The sequence below is a fragment of the Callorhinchus milii genome, unplaced genomic scaffold, assembly GCF_018977255.1.
Source record: "Callorhinchus milii isolate IMCB2004 unplaced genomic scaffold, IMCB_Cmil_1.0 Scaffold2, whole genome shotgun sequence".
Classification (NCBI taxonomy): domain Eukaryota; kingdom Metazoa; phylum Chordata; class Chondrichthyes; order Chimaeriformes; family Callorhinchidae; genus Callorhinchus; species Callorhinchus milii.
In genome coordinates, this window is record NW_024704743.1 from 1708641 (window position 1) to 1728220 (window position 19580).

Genomic DNA, 19580 nt, shown 5'->3' on the forward strand with positions numbered 1-19580 from the left:
CCTCCTCCTCCTCCTCCTCCATCCCCTCCCTCCCCTCCTCCTCCCTCCCCTCCCAGTTCCCGGGATCAGCTGTGCGAAATATTCCAGGCAGTGAGTGGCCGGGATTCCCGGGATCAGCCCCACCTCTCCCCCCTCTCCCCCCTCTCCCCATGTAACTCACTTACACAGAGAGAGACAGACACACACACTCTCACACTGACACACACAGAGACACTCTCACACACACACACACAGACACTGACACACACACTCACACTGACACACACACTCACACACATAGACACACACACACTCACACTGACACACACACTCACACACACTGACACACACACTCACACACACACTCACACACACACTCACACTGACACACACACTCTCACACTGACACACACAGAGACACTCTCACACACACATTCACACACACGCTCACACACACACTCACACTGACACACACACTCACACACACACACTCACACACACACACACACACTGACACACACACTCACACACACAGACACACTCACACTGACACACACACACTCACACACACACTCACACTGACACACACACACAGTCACACACACTCACACACACACACTGACACACTCACACACACACACACACACACAGAGACTCACACACACACTCACACAGACACTCACACTCACACACACACTCACACACACACTCACACAGACACACACATACTCACACTCACACACACATAAACACACACACACACATAGACACTCTCTCACACACACAAACTCACACACACACAGACAGACACACACAGACACACAGAGACAGACACACACACAGACAGATACACACACACACAGAGAGAGACAGACACACACAGACGGAGAGAGACGCACACACAGACAGAGAGAGACACACACACACAGACAGAGAGAGACACAGAGACAGACAGAGACACACACACACAGACAGACACAGAGACACATACACAGAAATACAGAGAGATACAGACACACAGAGAGGGACACACACACAGACGGACACACACAGGGACACAGAGAGAGACACACACACACAGAGAGACACACACAGAGCTACATACAGACAGATACGGGCACAGAGAGAGACACACACAGGGACACACAGAGAGACACACACACACACAGAGACACACACAGAGAGAGAGACACACACAGAGCTACATACAGACAGATACGGGCACAGAGAGAGAGACACACACAGAGACAGAGAGAGAGAGATATACACACACACGGACACACATAGAGAGGGACACAGAGACAGAGTGATATACACACACAGAGACAGAGAGAGACACACAGAGAGACAGAGAGAGACACACAGAGAGACAGAGAGAGACACACAGAGAGACAGAGTGAGAGATACACACAGAGACACAGAGGCTTGTGGATGCTGTTGTGGTGAAAGGACCTCAAAAATATACAGAGACAGAGATAGACTTGAGAGACACACACACAGACACTCACACAGATAGACTTGAGAGAGAGAAACACACAGATACTCACACACAGATAGACTTAAGAGAGAGAGAGACACACACACAGATAGACTTGAGAGATACACACACACACACACACACAGATACACAGATAGACTTGAGAGACACACACACTGATAGACTTGAGAGAGAGAGACACACACACTGATAGACTTGAGAGATACACACACACACAGATACACAGATAGACTTGAGAGACACACACACTGATAGACTTGAGAGAGAGAGACACACACACTGATAGACTTGAGAGAGAGAGACACACACACACACACACACACAGATAGACTTGAGAGACACACACACAGATACACAGATAGACTTGAGAGAGAGAGAGAGACGTATATGCAGATAGAGACTTGAGAGACAAACAGACAGATAGAGAGACTTGAGATTTGAGAGAGCGAGAGAGCGAGAGAGGCAGAGAGAGCAGAGCAGGTCTAGTGACATTTGTGGGCAGACGCCGCCGCTGACAACAACAACAACAACAAATTAACATTTGCACAGCGCCCTTCACGTCAGGAGGACGTCCCAAGACCGAGGGGTTGGGGGGAAGGAGGATGAATCAGACGGCGGGGGTCTCCAACAATGTCAAGTGCTCATCTGTTAAAGGCGTCAAGGTAAGTCGGGGCGAAAGGGTCAGGAAGGGGGGTTTGGCGGGGGTAAAGCTTCGGTGTCAAGCACACGCCAGAGACGCACAAGGAGTTTCCATGTTCTTAATTCCTCGTCGTCGTGGGTTAAAGCAACTCCTACGTGTTAGGTCAGGGCATTAAGGGGTACGGGGCGAAGGCGGGTAAATTTGTCTTGAGGTACAGCTCAGCCGTGATCTTATAGGATGGCTGAACCGGCTCGAGGGGCTGAATGGCCTCCTCCTATTTCTGTGTGTGTTTCTTTCTCCCCCCCATCCCCTTAACTCCCCTTCGAGCATCACCAGCTGCTTTGCAAATGTTCTCATCCCCTTGTTTTTTTTTCTTTGCCAACGAAACTATTCGCTGCGCTTTCTGGCTTCCGTACTTCAGCCCACAGAGCCACCAAACCTCTCCCCACCCACGCAGAACCACCCCCCCCCCCCCACACACACACACACACTCCATCTCTGTTTCGCCTGGGATTTAAATGGTTAACGTGCTGTGTTTCGGTGGGAGAGAGAGAGAGAGAGCACGGCTCTCTGAACTCAGCAAGGGGAATACATTAATCTTGAGCTGGGAGGGAGGGTGTAACATTTTGTCTTAAAAATGGACCAAAAAAAAATGTCAGGGAGTATACCTCGTATTAACGTTGATTCTTCCACTTGACTGAAATATCGAGTTACATTTGCCCGTCGCTCTGCTCTGCCAAACAAAAGTTGGGGTCGTTATATTCGAGCGTTAGATCTGGGATTGAGAGAGAGAGAGAGAGATGATCATAGACACTGGAATGACTCTTATTTCTTTTCTCTGCCGGACTGGCCCCCGCTTAACCCCCTCCGCCCCACACGCTCTTCCCTGCCTCCAGGAGGCCTCCTTTCGATGCCTGTGTTCAAATGTCTTATTATTGGTTGTCGGATGTTTTAGCCGAGGCCAGTTTGAGTCTCGAGGTGCTGTCTAGACTTTTGTTGCTGAAGTTTGGGTCTGTGGGTACCTCGATTTGTGGGAGATCTCGGTTTGTGGGCCACCTTATTTTTTTTATATATATCTGGTGTATTTTGTTTGTGGTATCCCTCGATTTGTGGGGTACCACAATTTGTGGTGTCTCCAGATTTATTCTATATCTAGATCTTCTCTGGAACCTCAACTTGTGGTTGATCTAGATTGGCTATTGATCCAGATTGGCTGTTGATCCAGATCGGCTGTTGATCTAGATCGGTTGTTGATCTAGATTGGCTGTTGATCCAGATCGGCTGTTGATCCAGATCGGCTGTTGATCTAGATCGGTTGTTGATCTAGATTGGCTGTTGATCTAGATTGGCTGTTGATCTAGATCGGCTGTTGATCCAGATCGGCTGTTGATCTAGATTGGCTGTTGATCCAGATCGGCTGTTCCTTGTATGCCCTCATGTTGCTGTACACTTAAATATTTGGCCTGTGGTATATGTTTAAGAGTTGGATGTTCTGGTAATATTTATTTGTAAGACACTGATGCTATTTGTGTGGGGTTTTTTTGGTATGTGGTGGGTCTGACTGCTGTGCCTTTTTGTGTGGGGGTCAGAAAGGAGGTGAGTGATTAACTGACAGATTGCATCCTGTGGAAACCAAAGAAAATTGTCTTTTTTTTTTTCTCCCTCAACTCTTTTTTGCTGGACAATAAGTGGATCGAGCGCGTTTGAATCTTGAGGACATGTGTGAAAAAAAATTACACTGCAAAAGCGAGTACTGTCTTGATTTCCTTTTGAAACGGCTGATGAGCATTTTAGTGTCTGGAAAATGCCACCTATTTTTGTAAAGTGGGTGATTCAGAGAGAGAGAGCGCGCGCAAGAGAAAATTCTGCTTCAATGATAAGTAGATTGGATGTTGGTTCTTATTTGCAGGCCATCGCCTGTATATTATGTACATTTGTAAAGCAAATTGGGGGTGAGGGAGAGCAGAGAGGCAGGAGGGTGGTCGAAAAGGAGGGTCTTGAGTCGCGCCTTCAATAAATGTATCTATTTAATAATAGATAATTATTTAAGGAGGACAAGTTTTCAGGGCTATGGGAAGAGAGCAGGGGAGTAGGGTTGATCAGGGCTATGGGGAGAGAGCGGGGGAGTGGGGTTGATCAGGGCTATGGGGAGAGAGCGGGGGAGTGGGGTTGATCAGGGCTATGGGGAGAGAGTGGGGGAGTGGGGTTGATCAGGGCTATGGGGAGAGTGCGGGGGAGTGGGGTTGATCGGGGCTATGGGGAGAGAGCGGGGGGAGTGGGGTTGATCGGGGCTATGGGGAGAGAGCGGGGGAGTGGGGTTGATCGGGGCTATGGGGAGAGAGCGGGGGGAGTGGGGTTGATCAGGGCTATGGGGAGAGCGCGGGGGAGTGGGGTTGATCAGGGCTATGGGGAGAGAGCGGGGGAGTGGGGTTGATCGGGGCTATGGGGAGGGAGTGGGGTTGATCGGGGCTATGGGGAGGGAGTGGGGTTGATCATGAGGAACAGCACACGTGACAGTGCGGGGGGTGGGAGGAGAAGCTGTTCGAAGAGACAAAGTGCAGAAGGGATTATATAGTGTGTTGTATGTGGTTATGGCCTCTGACATTTAGAATTCGCTTAAGTGAGTTGGGGTTGTGCCGAATGCTTCACTCTCTGCCTTATCCCTTGTGGCGGGTGGTAATGTTTGCCCAACCGTCCAAACACCACCTCCATTCTCGATTCCTCTCGCGGATACGTATCGATTTGCCTTCTTGTCTTACTCTGATGGTCGTCTACCATTCGGAAGAATAGCTGTTAGATGAGTGTCATTGAGGAAAGCTTCACGCTAATGAAGTCGAGGCTCCCAATCTTCGTGTCCCTCGCTACGGGTTCGAAGACGAAGACCGCGTCGTGTTGCGGGATTCGGCAGTTCCCATTCCAGCGTCCTCGGGATTTTCCGGATCGATTCTGTTCATTTGGCGAAGAATGACGCCAGTTTTTTTTCTGATGTCGTGAGAGGTTCAGCATCTCTGCCCCCGGACTCTGGAATTCGTATCCCGCGATCCCTCCGCCTCACCCCCTCTCTTTGCCTCCTTCAAGTCCCTTCTTAAGGACCTTCCTCTTCGACCGTGTGTTCGGGCCACCCTCCCGCGCCCCCTCCACCCAGCGCTCTCCACCCCTCCTGACCCCCAAACTCCCAGCTCGGCTCCAAATACCCCTGGACAACTGAGACCGCCACAGAGGGTTGACTTCATTTTACCGTTGCGTTGCCGAGTGCGTCACCTTGGAGCCAGTTCAGCTCGAAGGAGACCCGAGTTACCTCTCTCTGAAATTGTTCAAAAGGTTTCCGCATCATCCACAAGTTTCCTTACTCCACACATACGCACTCTGTTAACCAACAGTAAATAGGAACCCGGTTGTTAGTCGATTGGCCGATCGCTTTTCCCGGGGGTTACAATCCCTTCAAACAAATAAAAAAATAATTTGGTCGCTTTAACCCGCGGCTGTTTGTGGGGGACGTTGCTGCGCGCAATTGGCTGCCGCGTTTCGCCCACGAAACACACAGTCAATTCACTTTACAGTATATTCTGTGAAGCGCTTTGAGTCGTCTTGAAGACGGGATAGGGGGCCGTGTCAATTGCCAGGAGTATTATTATTCTGTGTCATCATTTTTTGTAATCTGATATGATTTCCTCTGTCTCCCTCAACCCCCTTCCTTCCCAATTACTTCCACCAACCTCCCTGCTTCGCAACATCCGAATTGATTCCCAAGTTAATCATCCGAGGCTGCTGTGTCCACATTCGCACAGGCCTTCATGTGAGGAAATACTACCCGAATCTGCTTCTAATGAGCTTGGCTCCAATATAGAGATCATTTCCCAAGTGCTTGAGAGCGTGGTATCTGGTGAAGCTCCCACTTAAACACATATTGCTATAACAGTACCATGGGATAGCAACTATTCACCTAATAATTTAATACTTTGCTTCAGCTCTTCACGGTGCAGGTGTATTTAACACCAGTGACATAAGGAAGTCTTGTGAAGGATATACAGATATACTTTATATTGTTTCACCCACGAAATCTACAGTCCATTCCCTTTACAGCGTGTCCTGTGAAGCGCTTTGAGACGTCTCGAAGCCGTGATAAGGCACTGTATCAAATGCCAGGATTGTTATTATATAAGTCCTTAATACAGTATTGTAAAGGAAATTATCTAAAGGCGATGAAACATAACTAACACTTGTATTTGATATCGCGCCCTATGTGAACATCTGGAAGTGTTTCATTCGCAAAGTTTAAGTGAAGTGTATTTTGTAGGTGAACTTGGCGGTTAGTTTGGTCTCAACAACATCCCTACAAACCGCCATGAAGGACACTGGTGGGGGTGGGTGGGGTGGGGTGGGGGAGAGAAATGCTCTTCTCTTTTAGACAGTGCCGTAGGATTTTTAACATCTACCGGAACAGAGAGTTGAGACCTTGGTTTAATGTTTCATCCGAAGGACAGCACCTCTGACGAGACAATAAACCACCCCCCCCCCCCACCCAGTACCGCCCTGCGCCTCAGCCTAGACTCAATTCAAAGCGTCTCAAAGTGCTTCCCAGGATACACAGTAAAGCGTAGTGACTGCGTGTTTCGTGGGCGAAACGCGGCCGCCGATTGCGCGCAAGATTGACAAAGCGGTCGGACTAGAATCAGACACGTCCCACGCCCAGATGATTTCCACCTGGGTACGTTAATAGAAGCCGGCGAATAAATTGTTGGTGCTTTAATGATATGGTTTTAATGATGGAGGAACGCAACGACTGCGAGACCGTTATTCAGGAACGCGAGGGGTGGCGGGGTGGGGGGGAAAGTAACTGCAGTGTAGGCTGTGGGCAAATTACCCGTATCGATCATTGGGGGACAGTGTCTGGGTAAACACAAACAAACATCACTTGAGAGACGCTCCATCAATTTGCAAGGATTATTTCTTAGTATTATTACGGGGAAAACCATCCAGGCGTGCGTGGGACTTATCTATTTTTACCGCGAGCGGTTTATGAGTGTGTCATTTATTTGGTAGCTGTTTGGTGGAAGATTATGGGTTCAAGCCCCCCCCCCCCACACACACACACACACACTCGGACTTGAAACGTGACAAGTCCAGGATGATATTCCTTTGCAGTGTGGGGCTGAGCGCTGCATATTTTCGCCCCGAACGCCTTTTTCTTCTGCACGTCCCCATCTATCTCGAAGCCTCTCTTCAGATCTCGGGTTAAGGCAGAATTATTTCCGCTGCGCCAATGGCCAGGGGGCGAGAATTATTATTTCATTCGTTTCTTTCGAGGATTAAACGAACGTTTCTGTTCTTGCGGGTGAAGCGTCTTGCTTCTCCATTAGGTAAATTGAGCAAATTCCTCTCCCCGTGTTCTCTACAATAAATGTAATGCAGTTGTAAAAGCACAATTTAATTGTACATTCATAACATCCTGTTACTTATCATTTAAACTTGCATTGGGTCTGTTTATAAGTGCGCGGGGACAATATACTCAAATTATTGATGGAGGCAGAATGAAAGGTTGAATCTTGCTGCCTGGAGTGGATGAAGTAGAACACGGTATTTTACTGCTGAATTTTTATGATCCTTGTGTTTGATGTCGCTCCTCGTCATGTCGTCAAGATGTCTCAAAGCGCGTCACGTGGTTTGTTTTAAAGTGCATCGACTGTGTATTTTGTGGGCGAACGTGGCAACCGATTTGCACATAGTGATGGCCCACAAACAGCCATGAAGTGAATGATCAATTATATCAGGCGGGGGGTGGGGTGGGGGGTTGGGGGGTGTGCGGGGAATTATTGACCAGGACACTGGAAGAACCTCCCTTCTCATGCTGCATAGTCATACAGATTTTTTATAATAACAAACCCGGCGTTTGACACGGCGCCTCATCACGTCTTCGAGACGTCTCAAAGCGCTGCACGGGACACGCTGTAAAGTGCAGTGACTGTGCGTTTTGTGGGCCATGATCTTACAGAAAGGCGGAACAGGCTCGAGGGGCTGAATGACCTCCCCCTGTTCCTGCGCGTCTTGAAATCTTAACCTTAAACCTATTTAGACCGTGTCTCGGTTCACACCCCCCCCCCCACCCCCACACCCTCTTCGCTGGGAGTCAAACCCCGCAGCGTTCTGAGATGTTGTCCTGTGCGAAGGGCTGTGTAGAAAGATGAGTGGCGGAGCCGCTGAATCTGCACTACACTCACTCTGCGCTGTGTGTGTGTGTGTAAAAAAAAATCTTCTTCAGGCATCAGAAAAAAACTAGCGTCATTCTCGGCCAAATAATCATGTTTTTTTTTTTTTAACTCTGATTTCCAGTTTCCCTTGCATTTACTTCACATAAATAACCTTGATTAATTATTCAAGAATGCCAACTTAATATGGTTAAACGTTAAGAATCAACTGCAAGCTTTGCAGAGATGCCATCAGGGATAAGAGGCTTTAAATCCAAATAAACTGTGGCAGCTTTTCTGTGGAACAGAGAAGACTTTGAGAGGCAAAGTACTGCAGAGGCTGCGAATCCGGTATCCGCACAGAAGTCGCTGGGAAACACGCAACAGGTCAGGCAGCATCTACGGAGAGAGAGGAAAACGAGTTCACCTTTCAGGCCCCGGACCCTTTTCGTCAGAAGACTGAGAGGGTCGAGGGGCTTCGAGCCGTCCTCTCGCCATGAAAGGGTTTCGCAAGGGCGTTAAACTTGAAAGCTTATTTGCGTGACGTAAACTGAGAGAATTCATTGTTTGCAGTGGGTCGACGAGTCAGCAGAGAGAATTTAAAATAATTGCTTTAGATTTCAAGTAATTTTCCCAGCGAGAGAGAGGGAGAGAGTAGGGAGAGAGGTGAGGAGACATTATAATAGAGAGGCATCCGGAGGCATTGGATTGCTCTATAACTTGGGTTTCTGTGATTAAGGCGACTTCTCCAACCACTGAGCTACAGGACTCCGCGTTTTGTGGGCGAAACGCAAAGGATCCGGAAAGGAGTCACATAAAAATGGTTTTGGGGTGAGGGGGAATGGGGGAAGAAGAGAAAGGTGGGATTAAGTGGGATTAAACGGATAGCTCATTCGTGGAGAAGCACAGACGTGAAGGGCTGAATGGCCTCCTTCTGTGCTGGCCCTATAAATTTTCCGCAGTTCTAAGGATACACGATGGTCTGCGTGTGTTTACAGGGGAGGTAATTGTTGACCTCTGTGCCTTGCCTAATAATTAAAGTGTTGTGACTAGTAAAGTGCTATTAATTTATAGTCGGTCGCGAGCCTGAAATAAATCTGAAAGGGACAGTAATTAGTATTGATCCAGATCCAGATTGCCGGGTAAAGTGATGGTTGTGGTTTAAGTCCCATTTCAGAACACTTGTAGGCACTTTTTAAAAGAGAAAAAAATAAGTGCGTGTGTGTGTGTGTGTGTGGGACGGACACTGGGACGGACACTGGGACGGACACTGGGAGAAACTGCCTTCCATCCTTTTGGAAAGGACTCCTAACGTCCAACTAAACAAAAGGCAAAACACTGCTGGAAATCTGGTATAAAGGCCGAAGTGGCCGAGAACAGGCAAGTAGGTCAGGCAGCATCCATGGAGAGAGGAAAATGGGTTAACGTTTCAGGTCTATGGCCTTTCGAGGTGGGCGGGCGGCCGGGCGGGCGGGCGGGTGGGCGGGCAGGCGGGCGGCAGGTGGGCGGGCAGGCGGGCGGCCGGGCAGGCGGGCGGGCAGGCGGGCGGCCGGGCAGGCGGGATCTCAGTTCAATGTCTCATTCGAAGTACAGCAACTCCCAACCACACAGCACTGCCCCAGCATTGTGTTGGGATGTCAGTCTAGATTATAATAGTCATATTAATAATACTAGTCATAATATTAGTAATGGCAAGTATATAATAATACTATCACGATAGTAATAATAGTAGTAGGATTATACATGCAAGGATTATTATTAATTATAATTGTTATCGTAATTATTGTCGTAATTAATGCTATTACTACTGTCATTACTACTACTATTATTATACTCTTATAGTCCAGTTGCTGGGCTTGAACTTACAACCTCCTGTCTGCACAACCTCCTGTCTCCGAGGCTGTTGAAACGAACGGCAAATTCAGCTCCTGAAGGAAGGAGTGATGCTTCAACAACAAACTAAGATAAGCCTCTCAGGCGTGAAGTGACACCAATAGCAGGTTTGCGCCTTGTCCGGCTTGTACAGTTTCCCCGCATGACCGACCCATACCTCAGGACAGACACAGGTGAGCTCCGCTCCGAGGCAAACAGATGGTGATTTTGTCTCCCGACAAGAGAACGATAACTAACTGGAAACAACTCTGCCTTTAACCGCGATGGAGCCAATTACCGGCTGTGTCTGTGTCTTTGAAGCGCTCCGAGTTATCCTTCAGTTCTCCTGGAGACCCACCATCAGCGGGCGGTGCTGCCTCTCTGCCCCCACCCTTTCGGAACTCCATCCCAAAGTCCCATCCCTTTGCCACCCTTCCCGAGGTGTGAAAAGCGGCGTTAAAAAAAAAACATACAGCCAATTCCCGTTACGGTCTATTCCGTGAAGCGCTTTGAGACGTCTTGAAGACGTGACGAGGCGCTGGATCGAATGCCAGGATTATTATTATTGTTGTTGTCGTATTCTTATAGTTGTTGTCATTTATTGTTCTTGTTATTATAATAAGTGTAAATTTGTGGCTGCGAAACAAAGTGAAGCATTTGTTAGACTCCTCGAAAGGCTGGTTTTACCTTTTTTTTTTTACCTCTTCGCCTCTCGGTTATAACTCCGGGGGTCGAACTTGGAAGCGAGGCGTCCCTGCGTGTGGATGACGGCAGTGTGTGTACTTCCTCGTCCAATTAAACCTCAAACTCCAACTCAAACTCGCCGGTTCCTTTCGAAGAGCCTTGAATTTTTCAGATGGTTAATGTCTCAGGCACTCGGGAGCCATGGGAACGTTACAGGGCCAAAGCCATTAGAGGACGTTGTTTGTAAGGACAAGGTATTTATCCGCCCTCCTACGCCAAACCTTTTACCCATTACGCCTTTCAAAATATCTGCCTCCTTCCCTCTCTCTCTCTCTCTCTCTCTCTCTCTTTCTTGAGAGCTTAATCTAGATCCTGCCTCATTCGGCACGGCATTCCACCGCTCGCCAGCAACAACAAAATTCCTCTTAATCTACCCCTGTTTTTTTTTTTTTCGCTCCCTTCTTAAGCTGTTTGGGGGGGGAGGCCGCTGCGCGCAACTGGCTGCCGCCTTTCACCCACAAAACACACAGTCACTCCGCTTCGCAGTGGAGCGCCTTGAGAGGTCTCGAAGACGTGGAAAACTCGACATCAAACGCCAGGATTATCATCGTCATTATTTGATCCGAGCGGATCTGTTAATCCCACTCCCCCCAGTCATCATTCATATCGCTGAACGCCTCCGTTCCCGAATAAACCAATTCTCTCGTGCGATCCAACTTCTGAGCTCGTCAGAAAGTCTCAACGGGGCTACACAGAGTAATTATTTTGCGGGCAAAACGCGGCAGGCAGTTTGCACTTAGCAGCGTCCCTGGAACAGCCAATTACCGGTTTCATTTTAAATCGGGGAGATTGGGCATTCTAACCCCATAATAATAATAATAATAACAATCCCGGCATTTGACACAGCGCCTTATCACGTCTTCGAGACGTCTCAAAGCGCTTCACGGGACACACTGTCGAGTGAATTGACTGTGTATTTTGTTGGGGAATCACGGCGGCCGATTGCGCACAGCAGCGTCGCCGCAAACAGCCGCGGGTTGAGTCACCAAATTATTATTATTTTTTTTGCGTCATTATGTGACTGTAATAATAATTCTTGTATTTGATGCAGCTCCTCTCGCGTCGAGAGTGACACCTGGACGCGCTTCGCGGGATATACTGTAAAGCGTAGTGACCGTCTCCTTTGATGGCCGACGCTGCAATTGGCGCACAGCGAGGTCGAGAAAAACACAGCCGTGAAGTGAATGTCTGGGTTTTCATGCAGGGGATTGTCAGCCTGGCCAAGGAACAGCGAGGGAAGTCAAGTTTGATAGACTGCAATTCTATTTTGCCGCTGAGAAGGTTTGGGAGAGTGTAACCAATGAGACGTTTTATTATTTCTACATAGACCCTTTGATCCCAATTTCAGAGGAACAGCTTCCATCTGAACTGGAGTTCTGTGCCACCGCCTGTGTTGGTTTCACACAGCGCTCTCAAACAGAAGCGGAGACTGAAGTGGAGTTCCCTGTGTCTCAGGGGTTAGAGCCCTGGCCTCGCGAGCGAGAGGTCCGGGCGACACATTGGGCGAGTTTCCTCACTCCACACACACGCCTCACTGATTACTGATTACTACTCGCTGATTACCAGCAGTGAGTAGGAACGATTGGCGGATTGCTTTCCGGGGAGAATAATCCCTTCAAAAAAAAACTAACAATAATAATTTGGTGACTCAATCCACGACTGTTTGTGGGGACGCTGCTGCGTGCAATTGGCTGCCGCGTTTCGCCCACAAAATATAATTTACAATATATTCTGTGAAGCGCTTTGAGACATCTGGAGTCCTGTAGCTCAGTGGTTAGAGCACTCGCTTTGCGAGTGAGAGACCTGAGTTCAATCCCAGGCAGAGGGCGAAACCTTGGGCAAGTTTCCTTACTCCACACAGAGCCTAATAATAATCCCTCAAAACCAAAAACAGTAATAAATTGGTCATTTTCAATCCACGACTGTTTGTGGGACATTGCTGTGCGCCATCGGCCGACGCATTCGCCCACAAATATACAGTCAATTCACTTTACAGTGTGTTCTGTGAAGCGCTTCGGGACGACCTCTCCCGACGTGAAAAGCGCTATATCAAATGCAAGGATTATTATTATTATTATCTCGAAGACGTGATAAGCACCGTATGGAAATGCCAGGATTATTATTATTATTATTATTATTATTATCATTAAGTCTGTCTGTAACGAGTTGGATTGCAAACCCAGTTTCCGGAAGTGAAGACACAAATGTTTTACACAACGTCGTACCTCTCAGGTGCCGTTCAGGCGAACCTTCTGGCGTTTCCTGTGTCGGCTCTCTGCTGTGACCCTCTCTGTATTGTGTGCCGACTGATTGAACCCTGGTTCAGTCAGGTCAGAATCCTGCCGTGAGGGTAATTTAATAAGCGTCAATAGCTCCGAGACGCGAAGGGAAACCATTTAGTGCTTGACAGATGAGTCAGAATGTTTCTACCGCGGCTGATTTCGCACGCGAGGCTTTCTTTTTTTAAGACGCGATAAATGCAAGCTTTACGTTTGATTATAAAAAAAATCTACTTCAAGGTCCTCACGCTCATTGACAAACCCATTCATGCCCTGACACCCCCTACCTGCGGAATCCTGTGGCTCAGTGGTTACAGCCCTCGCCTCACGAGCGAGAGGACCTGGGTTTGATTCCCGGGAGGGTCAGGGCGAAAAGTTGGGGGTCTCAAAGCGTCTTCGAGACCACGTCTCAAAGCGCTTCACAAATACACTGTAACGTGAAGTGACTGTATATTTTGTGGGCGAAACGCGGCTGCCGATTGCGCACAGCGGTGTCCGCGCAAACAGCCGTGGGTTGAAGTGACCAAACTATTATTTTTTGTTGAAGGGATTATTACCCCCAGAAAAGTGATCCACCAATCATCTAACAACCGGGTTCCTACTGACTGCCGGTAAACAGAGGCGCGTGTGTGTGTGTGTGTGTGTGTGGAGTGAGGAAACTTGCCCAATGTCTCGCCCTGACCCGCCCGGGGATCGAACCCGGGTCCTCTCGCTCGCGAGGCGAGGGCTCTAATCACTGAGCTCCAGGGACTCCGACGATGGTGACTAACTCACAATAACCACTGCAATTACGGAAACTCAACGCCTTTATGCGTTGGTGACAGGATCTGAAATTCGCCCACGCGGGGGGTCAGCTCCTATTATCTCTCGAGTGCTTCCCCGACGAGTCTCTCTGGTGGGCACCGAAATAAATTCTAACGTATGCAAATTGATGCCAGTTCATAGCTCGGTGGTTAGAGCGCTCGCCTCGCATGCAAGCGAGGAGGACCGGGGTTCAACTCCCGGGTGGGTCAGGTCAGGGCGAAATGTTGGGCAAGTTTCCTTACTCTACACTCACTCACTCACACACACTCTCTCACTCACTCACTCACTCACACACACACACTCTCACTCACACACACACACACACACACTCACTCACTCACTCACTCACTCACTCACTCACTCACTCACACACTCACTCACTCACTCACTCACACACTCACTCACTCACTCACTCACTCACACACACACACTCTCACTCACTCACTCACTCACTCACTCACTCACTCACACACACACACACTCTCACTCACTCACTCACTCTCACTCACACACACACTCTCTCTCACTCATTCACACACACACACACACACTCTCTCACTCACTCACACATTCTCTCACACATTCTCTCACTCACTCACACACATACTCACTCACTCACCCACACGCACACACACGCCTCTGTTTACCAGCAGTGAGCAGTAACCCGGTTGTTAGTCGATCGGCGGGTCAGTTTTTCCGGGGTGGAAGGTCGGGGAGGGGGGGGGGGGGGGTACTAGTCCCTTCCAAATAAATAATAATAATTCGGTCGCTTCAATCCACGGCTGTTTGCGGGGACGCTGCCGTGCGCGATCGGCCGGCCGCCGGCTTTCGCCCGGGATAAACGTACGCAGCCACTCCACTTTGCGGCGTACGGCGCGAAGCGCTGTGAGACAGACGTCTCTGATTAAGGCGCTGTATGAGATGCCAGGATTATTATTACTGTTATTGTTATTATTATTATTATTATTATTGTTAAAACATCTGTGTGCAGGTGCACGAGAACTGGCCGCCCTCTGGTGGTCACTCAGCGCCTGCTCGGGTCTGAGTTTATTCTCGCCGGGACTCGAGAGGTCTCGTTCGATTTGGACGCTCCTCAGGCACTCCGTGTCCGTCCAAAGGTCCGGAGCGAGAGAGACCTGGCTGACCGAGACAGTCCATTTTTATTTTTTTTTGCTGCTGAGTTCTGTTCAGCTCGAGGGTCTGCAGCGGAGATCAGAATCCTCCGCTGCGCTGCAGCAGAGTGTGTATCCGCGATCCTGACCCATCATTTTATGGCCGGTCACTACGGGTTTTGTTAGTAATCCTGGCATTCGACACGGCGCCTTATCACGTGTGTGCGTGTGTGTGTGTGGAGTTGAGGAAACTTGAGAGTGAGAGAAGGCGCGGTCGGTCGAAGAGGAGGGTCTTGAGATGGACCTTGAAGGAGGCGAGGGAGGGAGGGAGGGAGGGAGGGGACGAGGTGGAGGGACTGTGAGATGGAGTTCTAGGGGCGTGAGGTGGTGGCGGGGGGGGGGGGGGTTGGCAGAGAGGCTGAAGGACTGATCGCCATACGGTGAACGTACCCAATTTAATTTAATCTGGGGGTGGGGTGGGATTGCTAGCCAGGCCATTGGACTTCCCTCCCCTCTACCTCTCTCCTTTTCCCTGCTCGGCATCCCTGGACCCCCACCCCGTCGCGCGAAGCAGTGTCAGACAACTCGCTGCTTGCGAGGCGTTGTGTGAACGTGACCTGTTGTTCCGGACAGTCTTTCCACTTCGCTGCAAGGGGATGAACCGTAGAGAGTCTTTACGGCACAGAAGGAGGCCATTCGGCCCCACCCTGGAATAAAGCCAAGGAACGAATTGTGCCTGTGCTGGAACACAAACTGCCCCACTCCCACTCCCCACTCCCCACTCTCCCACCAACGACTCTCGTCTCGGTTCCCCTCCTTTGTCAATGGGATCGTGGAATTATTTTCAGGGCATCAGGAGGAGGCCATTCAGTCCTTTGGGCTTTGCTCTGTCTGTGAGAGACTGTCTGTGAGAGTTTGTGTCTCGTCTCATTTCCGTCTCCCCCCAAACCCCCCCCCCACCACCCCCACTCCAATTCTTTATTATACGTTTCCTTTTCGTGTGGGTCCAATTCCTCCGCTTTAAGAAACTTCTCTCCTATACCCCCATCTCTCTCCCCCACACTCTACTCCCCCCCACTCTCCTCCCCCCCACCTCTCTCCCCCCCCACTCTCCTCCCCCCCACCTCTCTCCTCCCGCCCCCTCCCCCGCTCTCCCCAATCTAAATTTAATCTGTTTCGTCGAGGACCGAGATTAAAAAAAAAATCAGTCGTCCACTCTCTGTGATAAAGGAGGAAAGACATGAGCGAAGCCATCGCTGTGTCTAAGCCTGAAAGTTCCTTCTATGCCACCGTTCCATGGAAATGCTCTCTTCCTAGAGGGACACATCCCGTTCACCTAATCCCGGAGAAGAATATTAGGCTCACGTTGGCAAGAGCCAAGGCTTGGGGTGGTGGGTGGGTGGGTGGGTGGGTGGGGGGGAGCCCAGAGTGTGCATTGAGGTAACCACCTAAACCCGTGGAGTTTGGCCATTGATATCACTGTCTGGGAAACTTCTCACGCACATCCAGCTACGACTCCCCTCCCGTTAGGGCTTTGCCTGACAGGGTTAACAGGATCTGAGTGGGAAGTGTCTCTGCCCCCAGTGACTGGTCAACCACTCCCAACTGGTCCTACTGACAAGCCGGGTCTGAGCTGTGCTGTCATCAGCAGCGAGTGCCCTGGATTACTGTGGACCCACCTGGCACAGGTTAACTCAGTTTACCTGTGCGCAATTGGCTGCCGCGTTTCTCCCGCAAAATATATATGCAGTCAATTCACTTTACAGTGCATCAAATGCCATTATTATTATTATTATTATTACCCGCGTTGAAAATTGCAACGTAAAATCGAGTCCTCTCCTTTCCGTGGCACAATGGACTGAAACCTCTGCTCGTTTACAACACTTGAGTTTCCAACCGAGCGAAGGCAAAGACAGGATAAATATTTTTTTCGAATCTAAAGCTGTGACGGTAAAAGCGGTATTGTAAAAGCTCAGCAGAGAGACGGCATCTGGCTTTTGGGGTCGTTCGAGTGAGTTGTTCCGTAAAAATTCTTCGACGTTTTAATAAAAAAAAAACGTCGCTAAACTGCGCGTCTTGAGTGTTATTTTGATGTATGATTCCCTTTTAATTAAGGATAAACATGAGTGGAGTCTATTATGTTGAAAAACGATGGCTGTGCTGATATTCTGCAACGGAGGGTGAGGAGGGTGGGGGGGTGGGGGGGGAGTGTAATTTTTTATAAACTGTGTTCACAGAGCACGGACCGCGGTGTTGTTTATGTGTTGATATTGTCGTTGAAAAGCAATTTCAAACCAAACTGGCTGCTTTGCATTTCCAGTCTGACTTTCAGCGCAGGCACACGCGTGTTATCAGCGCAGGTTTGTTCGCGTGTAAAGGAGAGAGGGCAGCGGTGAAAAGTAAATCCGCTTCCGCAGAAAGGAAAACACAGCGGCGACACTTTGAGCTCGGTGCGTGACGGTTTCTCGTTGTTTTCTGTGTCTTTTTTGCTGTTGTGCCCCAATTACCGATGAAAAAAGCCGGTCAACCTCGACGGAAACGGGCAGACCGTCGTGGCCGTTCGTCTGACGTTAGTTGATTGCTCTCGTTTTGGTTTCCCCCTCAGTGACCCTCTCTCACCCACCAGGACGCTGCACTCGTGTCTAGTTTGTCCCTGCACGAGATGAGCAGGACCACTGACGTGCGACGCGTGGCTGAGATAGCCTTACGAACGCGTGCGCTCTCGGAGCTACTCCAGGTGGCGGCTTTGACCCCAGGACACACGGTTTGCCCTAACAAACGGCTTTGATCTCGCGGGTCAGTCCTTTTAACCGCAGCTTTTTAAACCGTGTTAATAAACTGTGTAACCCGTTAAATAATAATCCTTGCCTTTCACCTTGAGAAAGAGTATCTCCGTGTCAGCCCGGCTCAGTGGGTAGCGCTCTCTCTCTCTCTGTTTAGCACAGGGCCTTGGGACGGACTCGCGACGTGAAAGGCGCTATACAAATGTAATTTTGTTGTTGTTGTTGTTGATCTCTGTTGTCTGTGGGGGACGCCGCTGTGCGCAATTGGCTGCCGCGCTTGGCCCACAAAGTACACAGCCACTACACTTTACAGTGTATCCTGTGAAGCGCTTTGAGACGTCTCGAAGACGCTGCATCAATGCAAGGATTATTATTATTATTATTATTATTATTATTATTATTATTATTATGTCAGCTCTCTTTGACCATGATTTCAATCATCTTTCCCCATCTCCCAGGTGCCCAGCTGGCTTTGCCAAGTAATTTGGGACATCCTCCCGATGTGAAAGGTGCCCCCAGTATATAAATACATACATTGTGTGCCTGACATTTGCCCTGTGCCGGGTACATATATATTATTCCGGTAACTTTGCAGTGAGCCGTTTTGCGCTGCCAGTGAACAGTTGGACCGAATGAAGGGCTGCCGGGTTTCACCCACAAAACACACAGTCAACTCACTTTGCCGTCTCGTTCTCGCGAAGCGCTTTGAGACACGTCCCGAGGACGTGATAAGCTGCTGCGTCCAGTGCAAGGATTGATTACTATTACACGGTTGGGCTGTTGACAAGCAATTTGCAAACCGTCCTCAAACTACAAACCACATTGCGATAGCGTAGCTTTGAAAACCGTGTCTCCGACTACTAAATCGGACGTAAATGGGTGTCAGCCCGGCTCAGTTGGTGGCGCATTCTCTCTCTCTCTCACCTCTGAGTCAGAAGGTTATGGGTTCAACCCCCACCCCACCCACCCCCCCCACACAACGTCAGGACTTGGAACTCGAATGGTCTTGAACCAGCTCTTTTAAGAAGATGTCTGGAAAGACAGTCAGGTCGCTGTGAGATATTTTGTTCTACAAGGGAACCAGGTTTCTCTCTCCCGGTCTCCCGGCTAAAAAATTCCCCCGAGTAAAATTTGGCCCACGGCTGTTTTGGGGGGGCGGGGGGGGAGGGTGTGGGGGTGTGGGGACACACTGCTGTGCTCAACTAGGCCTCCGCATTTCTACCGCAAGGTATACACCTTACAGGGGACGTCTCGATGACGTGATACGGCGCTCTATCAGGCGCAAGGCTTGTTATTTATTGATGATTATTTGCACGTAAGGGTTGTTAGCCGCACGTTGTTAAAACTTCACACCAACTTCACAGCGCGTCGGCTGCAGACTCTGTGCTAACCCGCGGCGTGGATTCTGCGTCGAATTGCTGTCCTTCCAGGATTCAGCCGGAGCAAATTCAGCCACTTTACTGCCAGTGCTCCGAACCTTCATATGAATGAACTCGAGTCCGCTGTTGATTACCAAAGCCGTCCCCCACGGCAACATCTGAAGTCTTCACAAATCCGGTCACGCCGTGCGCTAACCCGAACTTTCAGCAGCCAGATCCGTCATTAATTATGCCCTCGCTGCCAAATGACACAGAATAATATATCAGAGCGTATCATTTCCCCGTTGTAGATGTCTTCAGTCCCA

At 49.5% G+C, this 19580-nt stretch overlaps 1 protein-coding gene across 1 annotated transcript in view; it reads left to right on the plus strand.

Annotated features, from left to right (window-relative positions):
- The first annotated feature begins 2063 nt into the window (after positions 1–2063).
- Positions 2064–19580, plus strand: part of LOC103189623 (dipeptidyl aminopeptidase-like protein 6) — a 200011-nt gene continuing 182494 nt past the window's right edge. Inside the window, exon 1 of the mRNA XM_042332321.1 lies at positions 2064–2139. Within this exon, the coding sequence (XP_042188255.1) occupies positions 2080–2139 (60 nt within the window). The 5' untranslated portion in view covers positions 2064–2079. The remainder of the gene's footprint in view (positions 2140–19580) is intronic.